Source organism: Bos javanicus, chromosome 15 (assembly GCF_032452875.1).
Source record: "Bos javanicus breed banteng chromosome 15, ARS-OSU_banteng_1.0, whole genome shotgun sequence".
In the NCBI taxonomy this organism is placed as follows: domain Eukaryota; kingdom Metazoa; phylum Chordata; class Mammalia; order Artiodactyla; family Bovidae; genus Bos; species Bos javanicus.
Window position 1 is genome coordinate 32183349 of NC_083882.1, and position 19832 is coordinate 32203180.

The following is a 19832-nucleotide window of genomic DNA, read 5'->3' on the forward strand; positions in this document are numbered from 1 at the left end:
GATGTTACCATTAACTTAAATATTCTCCCTGTGTGTGTGTGAGCACACACATATGCATGTAATATAATTGTGTGCATTTTCCTCCTGTAAGCAAGTTTGAAGGAAAGGTGAGAGATGAGAAGAGAGCCCAGGTAAGTTTCTGTCTCAGGGTTGAAACTTGCCATGTCAAGAGTATTGATCTGGCATAATTCTGTGAAACCTGTCAGTCCTGTGGGATTGGGTTCACAATGAGTTTCAAATGGCTGTGCTCAGAGGAACCTTGGAACGATTCTTTTTCTTTGCAGGTTTTAACCAAAACATGACCTGTTTATCTTTACTTGCCGTGGGAAGTAACCTAAGCTCAGGCTGGGTTGGTTTACCAGTATAGGTGGATGATTGTTCTTTTCGATCTCCTGTTTCTCACTCCCTGGTCCCCAGGAACCCTCAGTTTTTGTCTTTGGAAGTCGAGGGGCTTTTGCAGAGATCGGCAAGTCAGTTTCTCCTGGCCACACCCTGTGTATTCAGGTGATTCCCTTTGGTGCTCTGATTCTGCACTAGCCAAAGTCCTTTCCATTCAGCTCTCATCGCTGTGACCCATATGGGTTTTTAAGGACACTGTTTCTCAGATGAGAAGTACTGGGTTTAATCCTTTTGCTTTAACCACCACTTAAGGATCTTAAATAACATACAGGATTGGCCAAAAAGTTCACTCAGGTTTTTCTGTAAGCTGGCACCAAAAACCCAAACGAACTTTTTGGCCAAGGCAGTATAATTTCTGATAATCTGTAAAAGGAAGAAAAGTCATGTTTGTTTTTCCTTCCTTCTGATATGAATGCATTGAGACCTTAGTGACTATGGAAAAGAGCACAGAGGTGATCTATCCTGTCCTTCCCACCCTTGCTGGCACGTGGGTAACCGAGCTGGCTGAGGTGATCTTACCTGTCTTCACAGGTGGCATATTGTGAAGGGTGGGGTTTCCATGGTGTGTGCTGGCCAGGCCATTCAGGGCTCATATGTTGTGCCTCTTGCATCCTGACCACTTGTCGCTTTGGTCTTTGCAGCTATGGAAATCGGATGACTTTGGCCAGACTTGGATCATGATTCAGGAACATGTGAAGTCTGTTTCTTGGTAAGTCATACCATCTAAGAAATTGGAATTATATAGTTTCTTTGCTTCAGCTTCTCGCTCCTCCATGCAGGGCAAATCTGCCCTTCTCCAAAAACGGTGAAGCGTCTGGTTCAAGAAATATACATTCCGGGCCCAAGAATTAGAACTGCAAGTGTAATAGGCTCACCATGGGGGTGAGGAAGGAAGGTAACTTGTGGGAGGAGTGACAGAGCCTTTGCATTTTCCAGTCCATCAGGGAATCCAGGGGACTCTTGAAGCTCTTGCATGTATAAGAATTTCTAAAATACCTTCATTTTTAGAGCATCATATCAGAAGCCAGGGTTTTTCTCTAAAACTCATTTGTTCATTCATAACATTTTTTGAATGTCTGCTGAATACAAAGCATGCCAGATGCTTTAGGGAGTAAGAAGCTGAATAATTGATAGATATTAAGGAGACTGCAGTTTAGGAGACAAGGAAAGACATTTTGTGCATATAACACACATCCTGAAAGAAGCACGAAGTCCCACAGACATAGCACAAGAAGCCACAGGTGGGTCATGGTCCTTCCAGGTGGACCACAGACAGCTCCACAGAGGAGGTTACTGTTGATCCAGGATGTGCACACCAGGTGGGGCGTGGCTGTGCCGAGGTGTGCGGGACAGGAATTCCAGACGGGATCAGGATGGCTCGTAGCAGAGATGAGGCACTGTGGTGCCTGGGCGGAGAACTCTGAATCTTATCCTTGGACAGTGTATTGGGAGAAGTTCAGAAAAGGATGTTGGTATCAGAATCTGCAGGGCTTGATAAAGGAATTTGGACTGAATTCTGAAAGCAGTGGGGAGCCTTTGTCAGTTTTTGAGAAAGAAAGTGAAATTAACATGACTACCCTTTAAGAAGCACAGTTTTTTCTGGTTTTAGTCACTTCTGATATTTTACTGTTACCGAGATGGTGTATATAATCCTTTTTTTTTTAAAGGTTTTTTTGTGTGTTTGTTTTGTTGTTTTTTGATTTTTTCTGGCTGTGCTATGCAGCCTTCGGGATCATAGCTCCCTGACTAGGAATTGAACCTGCCCCCTTGGCAGTGAAAGCACGGAGTCTTAACCAGTAGACCACCCTATATAGGGAGCTCCCTATAGTCTTGAATTTGTGCATATGCAGACAAATGTGTAAAATAGATTCCCAGGAGTGGACTTGGAGGGTCTGTGGGGAAAGTCAAGCCATTCACACCTGGTAAACTTGTTAAGTCTTGATCTTGCTGCCCCTAATCAGCTCCACTCGTATGGTCTTCTCCATTTCCCCTTTTCACTTTCTAGGTGCTCAGGTCAAAAACTGTGAGTCGTCCCGGATTCTCTGTTGTTTCCTGCTTCACGTTCAGTCCATCAGGAAAGCCTGTTGGCTCTGCCTTCAGTACATATGCAAGATCCGCTCCCCAGCTACTGCTTTACTCCAAATCACTGCTGTCACTCACTAGTCATCCAGCAGGTCTTTCTGCTGCTTCTTTTGTTCTTCTAACATTCTCAGAGCATGGCCATGTTGATCCTGTTAGGAAATAGGTCAGATCAGGGGACTTCCCTGGTGGACCAGTGGTTAAGAATTCACGTTGCAACATAGGAGAAGTGGGTTCCATCCCTGGTTGGGAAACTAAGATCCCACATGCCATGGGACAACTAAGCCCACACATTCTGGAGCCTGCATGCTGCAACTAGAGAGTCCATGTGCTGCAAAGAAAGATCCTGCATGATGCATCCTGGATCCTGCATGCTGCAGCTGAGACCTGACGCCGTCAAATAAATACATACATAAATATTAAAAAAGAACCAGGTCAGATCATGTTCTTCTGCTTCGAACCCTTCTACATGTTATCGTTTCTCTCAGATGAAATGCCAGCTCCAGTCCCACCACGGAGTTTCTGCACTTGCTGTTTCCTCTGCCTGGAAAGCTTTTGCTGAAGATACACTTGCTCCTCTACCTCATTCAGGTCTTCTTAAATGACTAACATTCTAGATGGGGGTCTTTCCTAAGGATCCTATTAAAATTGCAACTATTCCCCTCTCATTCCCAATCTGCCGTAGCCTGATCTGTTCTTTTCTTGCATAGCACTCATCACATCTTAATACACTCTTATTATGCTTGTTTATTTGTCTTTCTTCAATAGAATAAAAGTCCCAACAGGGCATGGACTTTTGTCAGGTTTGCACTGGTATATCCCCAGTGAATGGATCATTGAGATTGTAACTTTGCCAAATTTCCTATAGAAAGTGTCAAAAGTTTCACTTATTCTCAACAACATAGAATTGTGCCTTTGTCCAGTCAGTCTTTTAGTGTCAGTTTAATTTTAATATGCATTTTTCTTTCTTTTTAAAATTTTTTTGTCTTTTGGCTATACCATGTGGCATGTGGAATCTTAGATCCACTATCAGGAATTGAACCCACATACCCTACATTGGAAGCATAGAATCCTAACCACTGGACTGCCAGGCAAGTCCCTGCATTTTTCTTTTTATGTGTGAGTTTGAACATCTTTTAACTAAGTCAGTTCAGTTCAGTTTAGTCGCTCAGTCGTGTCCAACTCTTTGCGACCCCATGAATCGCAGCACGCCAGGCCTCCCTGTCCATCACCATCTCCCGGAGTTCACTCAAACTCACGTCCATCGAGTCAGTGATGCCATCCAGCCAACTCATCCTCTGTCGTCCCCTTCTCCTCCTGCCCCCAATCCCTCCCAGCATCAGGGTCTTTTCCGATGAGTCAACTCATCACATGAGGTGGCCAAAGTACTGGAGTTTCAGCTTTAGCATCATTCCTTCCAAAGAAATCCCAGGGCTGATCTCCTTCTGAATGGACTGGTTGGATCTCCTTGCTGTCCAAGGGACTCTCAAGAGTCTTCTCCAACACCACAGTTCAAAAGCATCAGTTCTTCGGCGCTCAGCTTTCTTCACAGTCCAACTCTCACATCCATACATGACTACTGGAAAAACCATAGCCTTGACTAGACAGACCTTTGTTGGCAAAGTAATGTCTCTGTTTTTGAATATGCTGTCTAGGATGGTCATAACTTTCCTTCCAAGGGTTGCTTTTACTTCTTTTTTGGGGACATGTCTGTTCCTGCCCTTAGCCCTTTTTCTATTGGATTGTTCATCTCTTTATTATTGATTTCTAAGAGCTCTTTATATATTTGAGATTGGTCCTTTGTGATATGAGATAGGTTTTATGAATGTGTTCATTTGTATTTCCCAGTTTGTCCTTTGTCTTTTGACTTTTACATGTAGTTTTATCCTCTTTAAATGTTGTCTCCCATGAGATATGGATCCTATCTGCATCTTTTTGTTTTCACTTTGAAGAGGAATGTCAGTGAAGAGGAATGTCAGTGAGTTCTTATTTCTTCCTTAGTAATTAAGGACAATAAAGAAGGATAGAGCAGAGAGGGTCCTTAGAGCTGAGTATCTTCAGTTGACTTCCTTGTTACAGAAGGCAGTTGTTTCTGACTTTTTCATTATTTTCCTTGGGCAGAGGTTGTAGAATAAGTGAAATTATAACCACAATCTCATCCAAGTACAGCCTTTATCCAAGGAATACCATTAAAACTATTTTTTGCTTTCTTTGAACTTTAAAGGGACAAATTGTTCTATTTTCAGTTTAGAGAATCATGTATTAAGAGTGCAAAACAGCAGGATTATTAAACAGAAAAACTTCACATCTGGGAATTTGTGTTGAACCTTCTGCCTCTGTGCAGACATGCAGATAGTTATCTTAGGGGAAAGGGCTGGCCTGGCTTATTGTAGATAATTACATGTCTGGAGTCAGGAAATTTCAGGCTGTTTGGGGGGATTTTCGCCTAGGACTCGCCATAATAGGTGAGTGCATAAGCTAACCTCTCAGAGAATAACGGCACCCTTTGTTTCACAAGGCTTGGCAGCCTGGGAGCAGCAGAAGCGAGGGAAAACCAGTGATTCATGTTAACCAGAGCTGGAGATTGGCAAGACAGGACAGAGGATGAGCCACGGGGATGGGTTCCCGAGATGGCCCCGTGCAGCATCCCAGAAGGGCTGTGAGGCGAGGGAGGCCAGGCGAAGACCAATGACTGTGCTCAGACACAGAGCAAGGCTTGGAATTTCCAAATGAAGGGAAAGAGAACAGTAAGTCCGGGTCAGTGAGCCTGGAAAGTGGGAAGCCAGTGATTTCCAAGGACAAGAATTTGTAGGGGGAGCAGCTCTCCGAAATGGGAGGTTCAGATGTGGAATACGAAAGAGAATTGGTATGAAAGTCACAGCTCTTTCTATCTCTAGCTGTTGGCTGCTGCTCTTGGTTATGAAAGAACAGTAGGCATGAGCTCTGCCTCAAGATATCTGAATAAAGGTCCCTTCCTCTCTGCCTTTTTAAAAATATCCTGTGTGTTGTAATTTGCATATCCTCTAGAGTAGAGGAAGTACTTTAATCAGTACTTCTAATTGTGGAAAAGAGAACATGTCCTCCCCCACCCCAATCCCACTGTGCACACAGAGCATCTTATGATGAGCATTAGTTTCTCACGTCGATACAGGCTGGTTTCTCTAGTGTCCAACCAAGACCCCAGATTGTAGGGCCAAAGGGAAGTCTTACCCACCCTGCCCCCTGATGGGAAAAAAGGCTGTTTGTTTTTGTTTTCTTCTCTCTTTTCCTCACTCCTTTCTTTTCTTTTCATTCACTTCTTGCCTTGGAACTTGCTTTTTTTTTTCCCCTCGGTATGCAGAATCTTTTAGTTGCTGCATGCAAACTCTTGGTTGTGGCATGCGGGATCTAGTTCCCTGATCAGGGCTCGAACCTGGGTCCCCACCCCCCACCCCCGCATTGAGAGCACGGAGTGTTAGTCACTGGACCACCAGGGAAGTCCCTGAAACTTGCTTTTGACAATGCATCTTTGAAGGAATTTCTTGTCATTGTCTTCATTATCCCGAGAACCTTCGTGCCTACAGGACCGTACAGAGGCATTTGCAATGATTAACATTAATGAGTCCTCCTGCTTCTCCTTGGGTCTTCACTGCATCCTCATGTGCAGCTCTCTTCCAGTTTTCTTCAACTGTTTTTCCCACTTGCTGAAAGGTCCTCCTGGCTTCCATGTTTCTTGTGCATGTCAGGAAACTCGGGCAGGTTAGCTGTCCTCCCAGGCTGCTCTTGGGGGCCTTCTTTGGGGGCACACCAGTGCAGAGATTCTTCTCCGACGTAGTTTGGTATGATCACTCTACAGTTTTCATTTTGGAAGAGCTTCTGTATAGTGTCCATGGATCCTTGCAGCAAAGATCAATGCAGCTAGGAACTCTGTAGGATCAAAAGAAATGTAAGACTTGGCCTTTAAAGGAGTATGTTCTCTGTCTAGGAAGCTCAGACAGAAACATTATGGTGGGCAATGTAATACAGTGGGAGAGAAATGAGACTGTGTGTAAAGTGAGGAGTCTGATCCCAAAATCCACTTAATCTAGGTGTCTGCCTTTGTTTGAAACTCATAGAAAAGACTGGGAATTGAGTGCTACAGAAATGCATTGCTAGTTTTGGGAGAAGGAAGAGGGCATGAGGGAGGGCTTCCTGGAGGAAGGGGACTTGCACTTGGCCTCAGAAGACAAGTAGGATTTAGGTGTGCAGATCAGTGTCTGTGCAGAGGACATCCGGGCAGAGGGGGATGGTGTGGCGGGAGCACAGAGGGAGGGGTGAGCCCTGCGTTACTGAAGATCAGCGTGTGCGAGAAAGAGTTTGTGAAGGAGCCTCGTGGGAGGTGAACCTGCGCTGATCAGATGAACGCTGGTTGCACAGATCTGTGACAATGGCACGGGACAGACAGGGAGGGCAGCGTCTGTTAGAAGGTAGGGGGGCGGGTCACAGGTTCCTCCTGTGGTTTCCTCCAGAGCTGTTCCACTGAGGACATAGCATCCTGGGGACAAACGCTCCTTCATTCCTCTGCAGTTCACAGCTTGAGGCCAGAAGCTTGGTGACAGCCTCGTGCAAGCAGTTCATTGCTCACTGATTCTGAAACACTTGCCTTTCACTTTTCCTTCCGTTCCCTTCACTCCAGCACAGCCCAGGCTTGCCTGGAGCAAAACCCAGGCTGCCTTGTGAACAACCGTCCTAGCAGAAGATACTGTGCACAAGTGGCAGTTTCTTCCCCTCTTTCCTGAGCCAAGGAGCCACCAAAGGGCAGGGTTTGCAGCACAGAGAGCCACAGACACTCGCAGCTGCCACTACGGTGGCCCCGAGTCCTCGCTGATGGTCTGCATGGCTGGACCTCCATGCCTCAACGTGGAGATGACGACAGCCACTTTGTTTTTTCTTCCAGGGGAATCGATCCCTACGACAAGCCAAACACCATCTACGTGGAACGGCACGAACCCTCTGGCTATTCCACAGTTTTCCGAAGCACAGACTTCTTCCAGTCTCGGGAAAACCTGGAGGTGATCCTGGAGGAAGTGAGGGACTTCCAGCTGCGGGACAAGTACATGTTTGCCACCAAGGTGGTGGTGAGTTGAAAGCATTAAGGATTAAACTGCTTTTGTGTTTCCTTTCTGAGGCTGGGCGTTCTGGGATCGGGCTGGGGGGGGGCGCGGGTTCGTACAAGCAGGGATGTGGGGGTGGGGGTTAATTGTCGGTGCTGGACATAGATGGACGTTCCCAAGGGGCCTGGAAGGTTCTGAAAGGTCAAGGGGTGGAAACACTTATATAGCCACTCAGAGGGTCTCTGGGCGCTAGGAATTTGGTCTTTTCCTGGTCCGAGCATCCTTGACAAACACACATTTCTTGAAATCCCAATGGAAGAACACAGAAAGGAGGGATGGGGCTAAGTGGCTTTTTTCTTTAATCCTACTACTGAATTCTCTTCAACTCAGGCCCATTTCTTCGGGAGGTTTGGACACATGTTCATCTACATGGCTAATAGAATGTGTAGTCATTGGCTAGTGGGAGTTAATGCTCTAAGAAAAGTAGTAATTAAGCTTCCAGCTGTCAGTAAGTAGCTTAACTCTCAGCCTTTGGGAAAATCTTCTCCTTGATTTTATGTGTTGGAGCCACATGCTGAAATGGAGGGCTTGCTCATTCAAAACCACAGTTGATTATTTAACGGGACTTGCCTTGCAGCTGTATCAAGTTGCAACCATACTTCCTCTTGAGTAAAGGAAAAAGCCAGGCCTGGCCAAGAGTCAGTTGGGCTGCTCTAGCTGGAGGGAGGTGAGCTCGCTTTCGTAATGCGTTTTGCGGCTGGTGCCTCCTTGACCTCAGGCTCTGACAGTCTCCTCTGTGCCTGAGAGGTTACTCTTTTCGCTGTTAAACCTTAAGGGCTAAAACCAGATGTCATGTTTTCCTTCAGGTTCTCACTTATTTATATGATCGGTAGCTGGCCAAGCAGAAGCAGGTCAGTCCCCTTGGTAGGTTCTAGGGTGGAGAGAGGATCTCCCCTAAAGGGAAAGCAGGGAGTGAGGTTGAAATCAGGAGAGAAGAGGCGAGAGGCTGAAGGCCAGAGGGGTTCCCCATTACACACCTTGAACAAGGTTTCTTAAAACCACTAAACTACGGCAGATTTTCTTCTGACAGGCTGTTTGCCTTGAGACACTCCCTGGATCATTTGCTTTCTGCCTTGCCTGTCTCTTTCTCTTACACACACATACATGTGCACATGTACACAGAGCGGCCCAGGAACACAAGCATCCTTGAGTTGCTTGGGGCTGGGGTGTGCTGGGAATGCGGAGGTGAGAGGTCAGGCCTGAGGACTGATACCTCCAGGTGTATGGTGCCTCATAGGTCTTTTTTGTTTTAGTTTCTTGGGCTTGTGCCTTTTGTGATTTTAATTTCTTAATTTTAAGGCCCAAGGAGTGATTCCCAGATTTCTTTTACAGACTGAGTCGAGTGGGGCTGAGGTAGAGCATTATCTTGCATTCCTTTATCCCTGTTATTTCTAGATCTCACACCCAAGAATAAGATATATCCCATTTGGCGCTTTCTGTACTCTTCTTTCTGACCTCAAAGCTCCATCTGTTTTGCAGACATACCTGCTTTGCCGAGTGCCGATGGTGGTTTCTGTACTGTTTCTGGCCAGTGGTAGGATCAGGGGCCATGTCTGTCTGAGCCACACTGATACAGTACCCAGTATTTTGCACAATGCTTGATATATAACATGTACAATAGAGTTGAATGAATCTTGGCCTAATTTAGAAAGATTAGGCTACTGGGCTTTTTTACTGGGAGCATGGGATAGGGTTGGGGGACATTAATTATTGGTTCTTTTGTTATAACTCTCCCCTCTTGTGTGTGGCTTATTGATTTACATGGTATTGGTGGCAAAACTGTAGTTGTGTTGACTTCTTCCTTCAGCAGATGGACGGACCACCAGATTCCAAGGTCAGTGGTGTTGGCTGGAGGCTCCAGGTGAGACAAACTAGGCTACCACCTGGAAGTGATGTCTTAGAATCACCTGCGTCAGCATCAGCAAGGGCCCTGGTTAAAAATGCAGATGGCTTGGCCCCCATGCATATTCTCCCCCCTACCCCCCTGAGAATCCCTGGGATGCCCAAGAATCTCTAAAATTTGAGACATTCTTCCCTGAAGACTTGTATATGCAGGAGCTTTGGACGGTAATTATATCATCAAAGGGACATTTCTCAGTGGGTAGGTTGAGAGGAGAGATGCCACTGGCAGTGGATGAGAAAATAGGTATTTTTCTGCTTAATATATTAGAGTCTTAAGCCATAAGGATATATGACATTGGCCCTGGTTGGATAACTCTATCAGTAGGCATGTTGAGGTCTGCACCTCCACCTTACTTCTTATCTGGGGTGTTCCCAGCACTGTAGGTGCTGGATTTGGGGAATTCTGAATGACTTTAATGTTTGTTCCAGCTCTTTGTGACCCCATGGACTGCAGCACGCCAGGCTCCCCTGTCCTTCAGTGTTTCCCGGAGTTTTCTCAAACTCGTGTCCACTGAGTCGGTGATGCCATCCAACAATCTTGTCCTCTGTCGTCCCCTTTCCTCTGTCATCCCCTTCTCCTGCCTTCAGTCTTCCCAGCGTCAGGGTCTTTTCCAGTGAGTTCCCAATGATTCGACTTTAATGTTAACCGGATTCAAATCAATTTAGGAAAGTCAAGAAAATAATTGCAAAATGACAGAAAATTGCTTTGGGGTGATTAACTTTTTTACCTTTTTCCAGCAGTGTGACTGATTCCAATTGCTTGCAAGTTAGTTTTTTAGAAATGTCAGGGCAGCCAACTGGGCTCTGGACTGGGGCTGGTTTCCAAGTCTCCAGAACCCCCTGGGGCCCTCCTGGCCTGGCTCTTATTTCATGAGTGCTTTGTATCTGATGCCCATCAATTTTTTTTATTCCTTGGCTTTTGACATGAAGTTCATATACTTACTACTAGTCCACACCAAATGATAGGGCCTTTAATAATTTGTGCCCTCATGAGCTGCAGCCAGCCATGCTTCTCTGTCCATGGGTTTTCCAGGCAGGAATACTGGAGTGGGCTGCCATGTTTCCTCCAGGGGGATTTATTTTTTAAGAATATTTATTTACTTGGCTGCTGTGCAGCATCTGAGTTGCAGCATGTGGGATCTTCCAGTTGCAGGAGGCAGAATCTTTCTTTAGCTGTGGCATGCAGACTCTTAGTTGTGGCGTGTGGGATCCAGTTCTCTGACTAGGGATCAAACCTGGGCTCCTGCATTGAGACCACGGAGACTTAGCCACTGGACCACCAGCGAAGTTCCGATGGGGCCTTTAAAGCAACAGAGAGGCACCTCTGCAAAGGGACTAACATTAGTTTGTGAACTTGGTGAGACACAGCTGGTAGGTGCTTCCTGTAGGTAACAGTAGTTGCCAAAAAGTTGGAAGGATGTGAGGCTTGGCTGCTTCACTCTCCAGCTTCACTCCCAGCCTCTCCTGAAAGGCAGGCTCAGACATTTCTTGCCCGAAGTGCAGCAGTGAGCCAATGCTTGATGCATGGGCTTGATGCAGTCTCCTTGCAAGTGATGGCAGCCACAGCTTGGCAGGGTGCAGACGGTGTTCTCAGGCAGGCTTGGCAAACATGCTCTTTGGTTTTGTCAGTAAAGTTTTATTGAAACACAGGCATGCTCAGTTGGTGTGTGTCATCCATTGCTGCATTCATGTTAGAGTGGCAGAAATGAATCGTTGCATAGAGGCGGGATGGCCCACACAGGCTAAAGTACTTCTGTGCGGACCTTTACAGAAAAAGTTTGCCAACTGTTGTTGTAGAGGCAGGATTCTGTTCCCCTTTCAGTTGGTGTTAGGCAGCTAGAATCCTCTAGTGCAGGAGCTTGCACTAGATGAACCTGCGGTGCATCCCCCGAGAGTTCAGGCGACAGGCCTCCCTAAGTTGCTGTGCCCTTTACACGCCATGGTCTTATCTTTGGGATGGGTGTGTGAGCGCTCAGTTGCCTCAATCATGTCTGACTCTTGTGACCCCATGATCTGTAGCCCCCCAGGCTCCTCTGTCCATGGGGTTCTCCAGGCAAGAATACTGGAGTGGGTTGCCATGTCCTCCTCCAGGAGATCTTCCCGGGGACTGAACCTGGATCTCCTGTGTCTCCTGCATTGGCAGGCAGATTCTTTACCACGGAGCCACCTGGGAAGCCCCGTCTTTGTGATATTATGGCTCATTCAGACATCTTGCATGCCACAGATTTCCTGAGAGAGCTCAATTGTACTTTCACTACTCTGACCAACCGACCACTAATTTCACTATTGGAAACCGACTTCTAACCATCGTTATGCTATTTTTAAGTCCCTAATGCTGATAGAGTTAACACAAAAACCTAGTAATTGCCTCAGAATTGTGGGCTTCTACATGAGAGATTAACTGACCACAATTGAAGTGTGACTTTTAGGATAACCAACCAAAATCCAAGCATTGACAAATTATTATAATTATGACATTGCTTAAGTGTATCCGAACACAGACATAGGTATAAGTACCTAATGCTTGTTACTCCATATGCAACAATAAAGTTCAAACGTGTTTACGGATTAAAAAGGAGACTATAATACCAATACATTTCAAATTGATTTTTTATAATACCAGTATTGAGATATGATTCATATCCTGTAACATTTACCCTTGTAAAGTGTACAGTTCAGTGATTTTTAGTATGTTCATAAGGTCAGGAATTGCTCACCACCATGTAAATCCAGAGCGTTGTCGTGACCTGTGAAGGAAACCTCATACCCACTAGCAATACTTTGTACTCCTCTCTCCTTCCAGCCCCTGGCAACCAGGAATCTACTTTCTGCCTTATGGATTTGCCTATTCTCGACATTATTATGATTATTATTAATTGCTGCACCTTGAGGTATGTGGGATCTTAGTTCCCTGACTTGGGATTGAACCCACACCCCCTGCATTGGAAGTGTTGGGTCTTAACCACTGGACCACCAGGGAAGCCCCTCTCTTAAATTCTTGATGTGTTATTTCCGTTTAGGATGGAGGATTTGAAGGTTAGGTCCGGCATCTGGCCTTCCTCAAGAATAGGTTGTAGTGACTGTTGTGTTTGCTTTTCATTTTTTGAAAAATTTTTTGAAAAAACCAGATATTTTAAGTGATATACTGTGGCAACGCTTCACATCAGGGTAAGTCCTTCCCAGGGCTTTTTGTTGTTGCCTTTTTTGGGTTTTGTGTTGTGAGTTTCCTGCATTAATTTTGTAAAGTTTGCATCCGTCAGTGGGTGTGGCAGTGAAGTCCTGACCATTAGTGCTCAGCTGGTGAGCAGTGATTTCTTAAAGCGCTTTCAGCCAGTCTGTTGGCCTTTGCTGAGGCCTCTGAGTGTGTGTTGGCGGCATGCCTTCGGTGCCTTGTCCAGCGCTGCCTTAGTCTTCATTTCTTGTTTGTGTGGAGACTCAAGATTATTAACCAGACGTGAGGAATTAGGCCCTTTCCATTCTTTCCTGAGCAAAACACAGCCCTGCATGCGCGTGACCTTGTAAATTCCTTGGAATGTTTCAGAGCTTATCAAGGCCTCTTATGAACATCTTCTCCCATTTTTCCTTTTATGCTTTTTAGTTCATCCTTTGTGAGCTCCAAGTGATAATGTTTCTCTGGCAGATGTGGTGTTAAAACACCACTTGTCGGTGTTTCCCGTAAATGCCCAGGCTGTAGGTCTGTGTGTAGAGAGAACTGAGTCAGGTTATTTAAGGAGACGACCTGAGAATGCAGCTATCAAGCGAGGCACCAGGCAGATAAAATCTGACAGTCCTCTGGCTGTGGGGCATTTGGGGAGCTCCAAACCTGTTCTGTCCTCTCCTGGGCTGCTGGTTTTCATAGCGATTGTGGCTGTGACACTGTGGGTTTCCCACGCTACTAGTACCTCAGCTAGAGAAAGAAGGGTTGGGATTAGGACAAGTTGAAACATCACCAAGTTCACCGTTCTTGCTGAGCTTCAGTCATTGTCTTGAATAAATGCCTCTTGAATTTTTGCAAGCTTTAATTTAATTTTCAGGATTCTGAAAAAGTTGATTTTGAGAATTTTTGTCAGTGCTCTTGTTGTTCGCATGGATGACTGGATTTTTAGAGTTCTTTCCTCTGCCATTCCAGAAGTGCTTTCAGTTAATATTAACTCTGCAAACTTTTTATTATTTCCACATTTACAAAAAAAAATTTTTTTTTTGTGTTGATATGACCTCTCCTTGTGCCTTTATTCAGTCTCAAGAGTATCTGCTTTTGCTAATCTCTTTTCAACTGTCTATGCACTACTTATTTTTCCTTGGACTATTTTAAACTAAATCTCAGCTATATCATTTTATCTATTATTAGGCATAGATAACGTGAAGGGGAATGATAGTTTGCTGAAACTTTGTTACTGCTTCGAAGAGAAAGTGGCACCAAGTGTTACAGCCCAGGTGCTTCTGCCCCCATGTCCTTGTCTGCCACCTGCCTTGGGTCCCTCATTTCTCCCACCAATTTTATCTGAAACTTTCAGTTGAATAGATCACTGTGACATCTTTTGGCCTTCCCTTGGCAAGAATATATCATATTTAGTTCTCTTCTGCTCTCTTCTCCGCACCCCCCCCCCTTTTTTTTGGCTATTGACTTAATCTGAAGCATAAATGTAAACTCAGGCTTTGAAATTCAGATTATTCAGATTCTTATATTTATTTTTTACTTATCAGAAATGAAAACACCAAATGAAAAATATCTTGCTATGAATTCACAGGCCCTATAATATTGCTGTAAATTAAAACATTTAAATAATTCCTAGTTGTTGGTGACAGTATGTGTGCTGGTAGATAAGTATTAACTGGAATAGCCTTTCAGGAAGGCCATTTATCCTGTCAAAATGGAAATTTTGACCTAGGAATTCTAATAATGCATCTTACAGATTTTCTCCTGTAGCTGTGAAAAAGGTAATTCATACAAGTACGTTCATTGAAGAGTGCTTCTAGAAATAACCTAAATGGCCATTAATAGCTGTTAAATCAAAGATGTCTAAGATACACTGCTGATGGAAAAAGTTAAATTGTAGAACAGTAAGATACTCTGTTAACGAAAAAAGTGTTACATAATACCATTTCTCTCATGAGTTACACAGCCAATTTCTATCATGATCCAGTTGTATGTGAAAAAGAAATTTGCATATATCAATTTGGCAATGTGTTTGGCTACTCTTAACAGACTAGAAATAAAAGCGACTTCGCCAAGACGGAGGTTTATTTTTCTCTCTTTAGTGCTGCCTAAAGCTAGGGCTGGCATGTTGGTGCCCAGGTGTTCCTGGGGACCAAGGCCTCTTTTTCTTAATTTTTTGGCCGCCCATGTGGCATTTCCCTGACCAGGAATTGAACTTGTGTCCCCTGCATTGGAAGAGCATAGGCCTGACCACTGGACCACTGGGGAAGTCCCCAAGCCTCTATCTTGCTATTTGACCATCCAAAGGAATAATTTCCACACTCTCCCTCAGGGTCCCTGACATTTACACTAGGCTTCGAGTCTGTTGGAGTCAGGAAGAATGAGGACAGATAGAAAGGCTGCAATAGGACCCTCCCAGCTGGTTCAGTCCCTTTCAACAGCTTTCCTTGAAACCCAGCACAATAGTCTGTTCATGTCTCATTGACTGGTCCTTAGTAACATGACCGCACAGAGTTGTCCAAAAGAAAGAGAGCCTTCGGCTTTTATTTGGGTGGTTGTCAGGGTTTGCTAAGGAGGAAAGGGCTGGTGGATGTTGTGGTGAGTGGCACAACGTCTGTCACTGTGTAAAGATGCTCACGGGTGGTGGCACAGAGCGTCTTATGAGAAGAAACGGATCTGCATTTTACCTTATACCTGTCTGTACTGTTGGATTTTTCGTGAGCATACAGTCTCTTACTCCTATAATAACGATAAAGAGAAATTCAGCATCGACAATGGTTGAAGAAATACATCTTACGGTTAATAGTGTGTCATAGTTTTATTGTTAACACTTTTCTTGGTGGTGGTAAAATATTACACTAACTTGCCTACAAATGCTTTAGAAGTGAACCTGACTATCCAGACTTAGGAATACTTCTCTCAGAATAAAGTGGGATGGATGTATTTAGAGGTTTTTCATGACCTTAGTACTCTTGCATTTATATCTTGCTGTCTATTCTCACTTCTCAGGTCTCCCAGCAATCATCTTTAAGAACATATAACTGGTGATGGGCTTGGACTTCCCTGTTGGTCCAGTGGTTAAGACTCTGTGCTCCCAATGCAGGGGCCATGGGTTTGATCCCTGGCGGGGGAACTAAGATCCTGCATGCTGTGTGGCACAGCCAAACAAAACAAACCCAAGAAGTGAACAAACAAAAGCTAATGATGGGCTTGAGTGTCACTGAGAGAAATGGCTCCTTTCTCAGGTATAATTGCAGTAGGAAGTAGTGAAAAAACATAAAGCATAAAAAAATGTTTCACTGATATCCGTGTCTAGTTCTAGTTCCAGTTCAGTCACTCAGTCATGTCCAAGTCTTTGCGACCCCATGAACCGCAGCATGCCAGGCCTCCCTGTCCATCACCAACTCCTGGAGTCCACCCAAACCCATGTCCATTGTGTTGGTGATTCCATCCAACCATCTCATCCTCTGTCATCTCCTTCTCCTCCTGCCCTCAATCTTTCCCAGCATCAGGGTCTTCTCAAATGAGTCAGCTCTCCGCATCAGGTTGCCAAAATATTGGAGTTTCAGCTTCAGCATCAGTCCTTCCAATGAATATTCAGGATTTATTTCCTTTAGGATGGACTGGTTGGATCTCCTTGTAGTCCAAGGGACTCTCAAGAGTCTTCTCCAACACCACAGTTCAAAAGCATCAGTTCTTTGGAGCTCAGCTTTCTTCACAGTCCAACTCTCACATCCATACATGACTACTGGAAAGACCATAGCCTTGACTAAATGGGACCTTTGTTGGCAAAGTAATGTCTCTGCTTTTGAATATGCTATCTAGGTTGGTCATAACTTTCCTTCTAAGCAGTAAGCGTCTTTTAATTTCATGGCTGCAATCACCATCTGCAGTGATTTTGGAGCCCCCCAAAATAAAGTCAGCCACTGTTTCCACTGTTTCCCCATCTCTTTGCCATGAAGTGATGGGACCGGATGCCATGATCTTCATTTTCTGAATGTTGAGCTTTAAGCCAACTTTTTACTCTCCTCTTTCACTTTCATCAAGAGGCTCTTTAGTTCCTCTTCACTTTCTGCCATAAGGGTGGTGTCATCTGCATATCTGAGGTTATTGATATTTCTCCTGGCAATCTTGATTCCAGCTTGTGCTTCTTCCAGCCCAGCGTTTCTCATGATGTACTCTGCATAAAAGTTAAATAAGCAGGGTGACAATATACAGCCTTGACGTTCTCCTTTTCCTATTTGGAACCAGTCTTTTGTTCCATGTCCAGTTCTAACTGTTGCTTCCTGACCTGCATATAGGTTTCTCAAGAGGCAGGTCAGGTGGTCTGGTATTCCCATCTCTTTCAGAATTTTCCACAGTTTATTGTGATCCAGTCAAAGGCTTTGGCATAGTCAATAAAGCAGAAATGGATGTTTTTCTGGAACTCTCTTGCTTTTTCGATGATCCAGTGGATTTTGGCAATTTGATCTCTGGCTCCTCTGCCTTTTTTAAAGCCAACTTGAACATCTGGAAGTTCACAGTTCATGTATTGCTGAAGCCTGGCTTGCAGAATTTTGACCACTATTCTACTAGTGTGTGAGATGAGTGCAATTGTGTGGTAGTTTGAGCATTCTTTGGCATTGCCTTTCTTTGGGATTGGAATGAAAACTGACCTTTTCCAGGCCTGTGGCCATTGCTGAGTTTTCCAAATTTGCTGACATATTGAGTTCAGCACTTTCACAGCATCATCTTTTAGGATTTGAAACAGCTCAACTGGAATTCCGTCACTTCCACTAGCTTTGTTCATAGTGATGCTTCCTAAGGCCCCCCTGACTTCACAGGATGTCCGGCTCTAGGTGAGTGTGAGTGATCACATCTTCATGATTATCTGGGTTGTGAAAATCTTTTTTGTACAGTTCTTCTGTGTATTCTTGCCACCTCTTCTTACTATCTTCTGCTTCTGTTTATTTATATATATTCTAAGGATTTATATAGGGTGGCTTAAATCATCTGACCTTGATACATAGCTATAAAACTTTATTGACTTAAGGAGGGCTTTTGGAATTTATACATAGCAATTTTGGGAACTCTCTCACTCGGGTGATGCATTTTGTGTTTTTAATCAATCCATCGTTTCTATAGCCCCATACTGAGGACAGGCTATTATGCAGTTTTCAGGGTGCCATTTTGGGAAGGCAGTCTTCTGTACTTCTCGGCCTGGCTTCTTTAAAACAAACTACTTTTAACCAGTGTTCAGTGGTGGCTTGGAAAAAGTGTGTGTGTGTGTGTGTGTGTACATTCAGCTGCTCAGGTGAATAGAAAACAACTTCACCTTCATCAGCTTGCTCTTCACAAAATTTGTTAGACATCCATGGGCATGGAGTATTTAGCAGTTGTCATATTATAGTCAAGGAAACATGACATCAAAAAAAAAAGGGAAACTTGAAATCCTCTATACTCTGTAGGAGTTAAAAATCTGTAATAAACAGTAGCAACATAGTCAAGGATAAGTGAAGCCAAACTCACCATTTCTGGCTGGGGATCCTGACATTCAGGTCGGATGATAGCCATGCCCATGAAGATGTCCACACGAGGATGGGCCTCCCTGTCTGTTCTCCTAGACGTGCAATATTGGCCTTCAAGTTTCCGGTCACAGACTTGTAGAACTGGAAAGAGACACGTAGAGCCTTTGCAGTGTTTCTTATTCTCTTTTGGATCACTGGCCCTTTTGAGAAACTTCTGAAATGTCTGTATCCTCCCAGCACAGTGAGTGAGTGCATCCACATGCAAAATTTGCATATATATTTATGGAGTTCCTGGATCATTTAAACCCGTACCCAAAGTCCTCATTCAAATCAGCTTCTCAATTTATAGAGGGATACACTGGAACCTAGGCTTCCCTGGTGGCTTAGATGGTAAAAAATACACCTGCAATGTGGGAGACGTGGGTTTGATCCCTGGGTTGGGAAGATCCTCTGGAGCAGGGAATGGCAACCCACTCCTATTTTCTTGCCTAGAGAATCCCCACGGACAGCAGAGCCTGGCGGGCTGCAGTCCATGGGATCGCAAAGAGTCGGACACGACTGAGCGACTAAGCACACAGAAATTGGAACATAGAGAAATTGAGCGCTAACTCTGAATCTAGCGCTTTTACACACATGAGCAAGCTCCCAGCTGTGATTAATATCCCTGAAACACAGTGTAACCAGCGTCACGTGCGTGGTCAGCATCCCATGGAGTACTCTGTCTCTACCAAAGAAAATACATTGTAGCAAGAGACCCTAATCAATGAGAAGGATTAAAAGACTGAAAAATAGAATCAGTGACAATTCCTTCAACTGTTGGTAAAAATTAAAGCCCTGTGACTCGGGGATCCTTGCGACCTAGAAATAGTAGAAAGGGGAAGAGGATGTGTTTTGTATGCATATCAGGTGTGTGGCGGACCTCACCCTCTGGTGGTTTGGGGGCTGTATGTTCTGCCCAGCTTGTCTCTCCAGCCTCATCACACAGCCCTCTCCCTTTCGCTCTCTGCTTAAGCTTTGGCAGCCCCTGCCCCCTCCCCAAGCTCAAGTTCTCCCCTCATACTTTGTCCTTTCTCTTCATGTAGTGCCTGGAGTGTCTGTATCTATTGCAGACCAGGTATCTAGGATATAGTGGTACAGCCCAGGCTGCCCAGTGACGGCAAACATTGCAAAATGTGCATTTGTGGTAACACTCTTTAGTGTTTTTAGTAGAATCAGAGGGATCTGACTTTCCTGTTTCCTTTTACACTTGTTCTGAATGATTATCATATGGTACAGTTGATATTTTTCTCCTCCTCTTCCTTGGCAGCATCTCTTCGGCAGTCCACAACCATCCTCTGTCCAGCTCTGGGTCTCCTTTGGCCGGAAGCCCATGCGAGCAGCCCAGTTTGTCACAAGACATCCTATTAATGTGAGTGGGGTCTGCGGTGGAGGGTGGGGGAGTGCTGGTGTCCTCAGGCAGAGGTCAGGGGGAGGGTGATGGGGGGAGGATATTTGATGGAGGCTCCCTGGAGTCACTTTCTAGATTAGTCTCTATGCTTTTGGGCATCTTGGTCTGTTTTTTCCCCTCTTCACTTTTTGAAGTGGAGCTGAATGGGAGCCTTAATTTGCTTGAAGTGGAGAAGGATTGGCAGAGAGGTTTGGAGCCAGAGTCAATGG

The 19832-nt window shown here is 44.8% G+C and overlaps 1 protein-coding gene across 2 annotated transcripts in view; it reads left to right on the forward strand.

Annotated features, from left to right (window-relative positions):
• SORL1 (sortilin related receptor 1) overlaps nt 1-19832 on the forward strand; it is a 170122-nt gene that overhangs the window by 35005 nt on the left and 115285 nt on the right. For both annotated transcript variants that reach the window (XM_061440624.1, XM_061440625.1), the window contains exons 5-7: nt 1041-1108; nt 7394-7574; nt 19483-19584. In XM_061440624.1, the coding sequence (XP_061296608.1) occupies nt 1041-1108; nt 7394-7574; nt 19483-19584 (351 nt within the window). The remainder of the gene's footprint in view (nt 1-1040; nt 1109-7393; nt 7575-19482; nt 19585-19832) is intronic.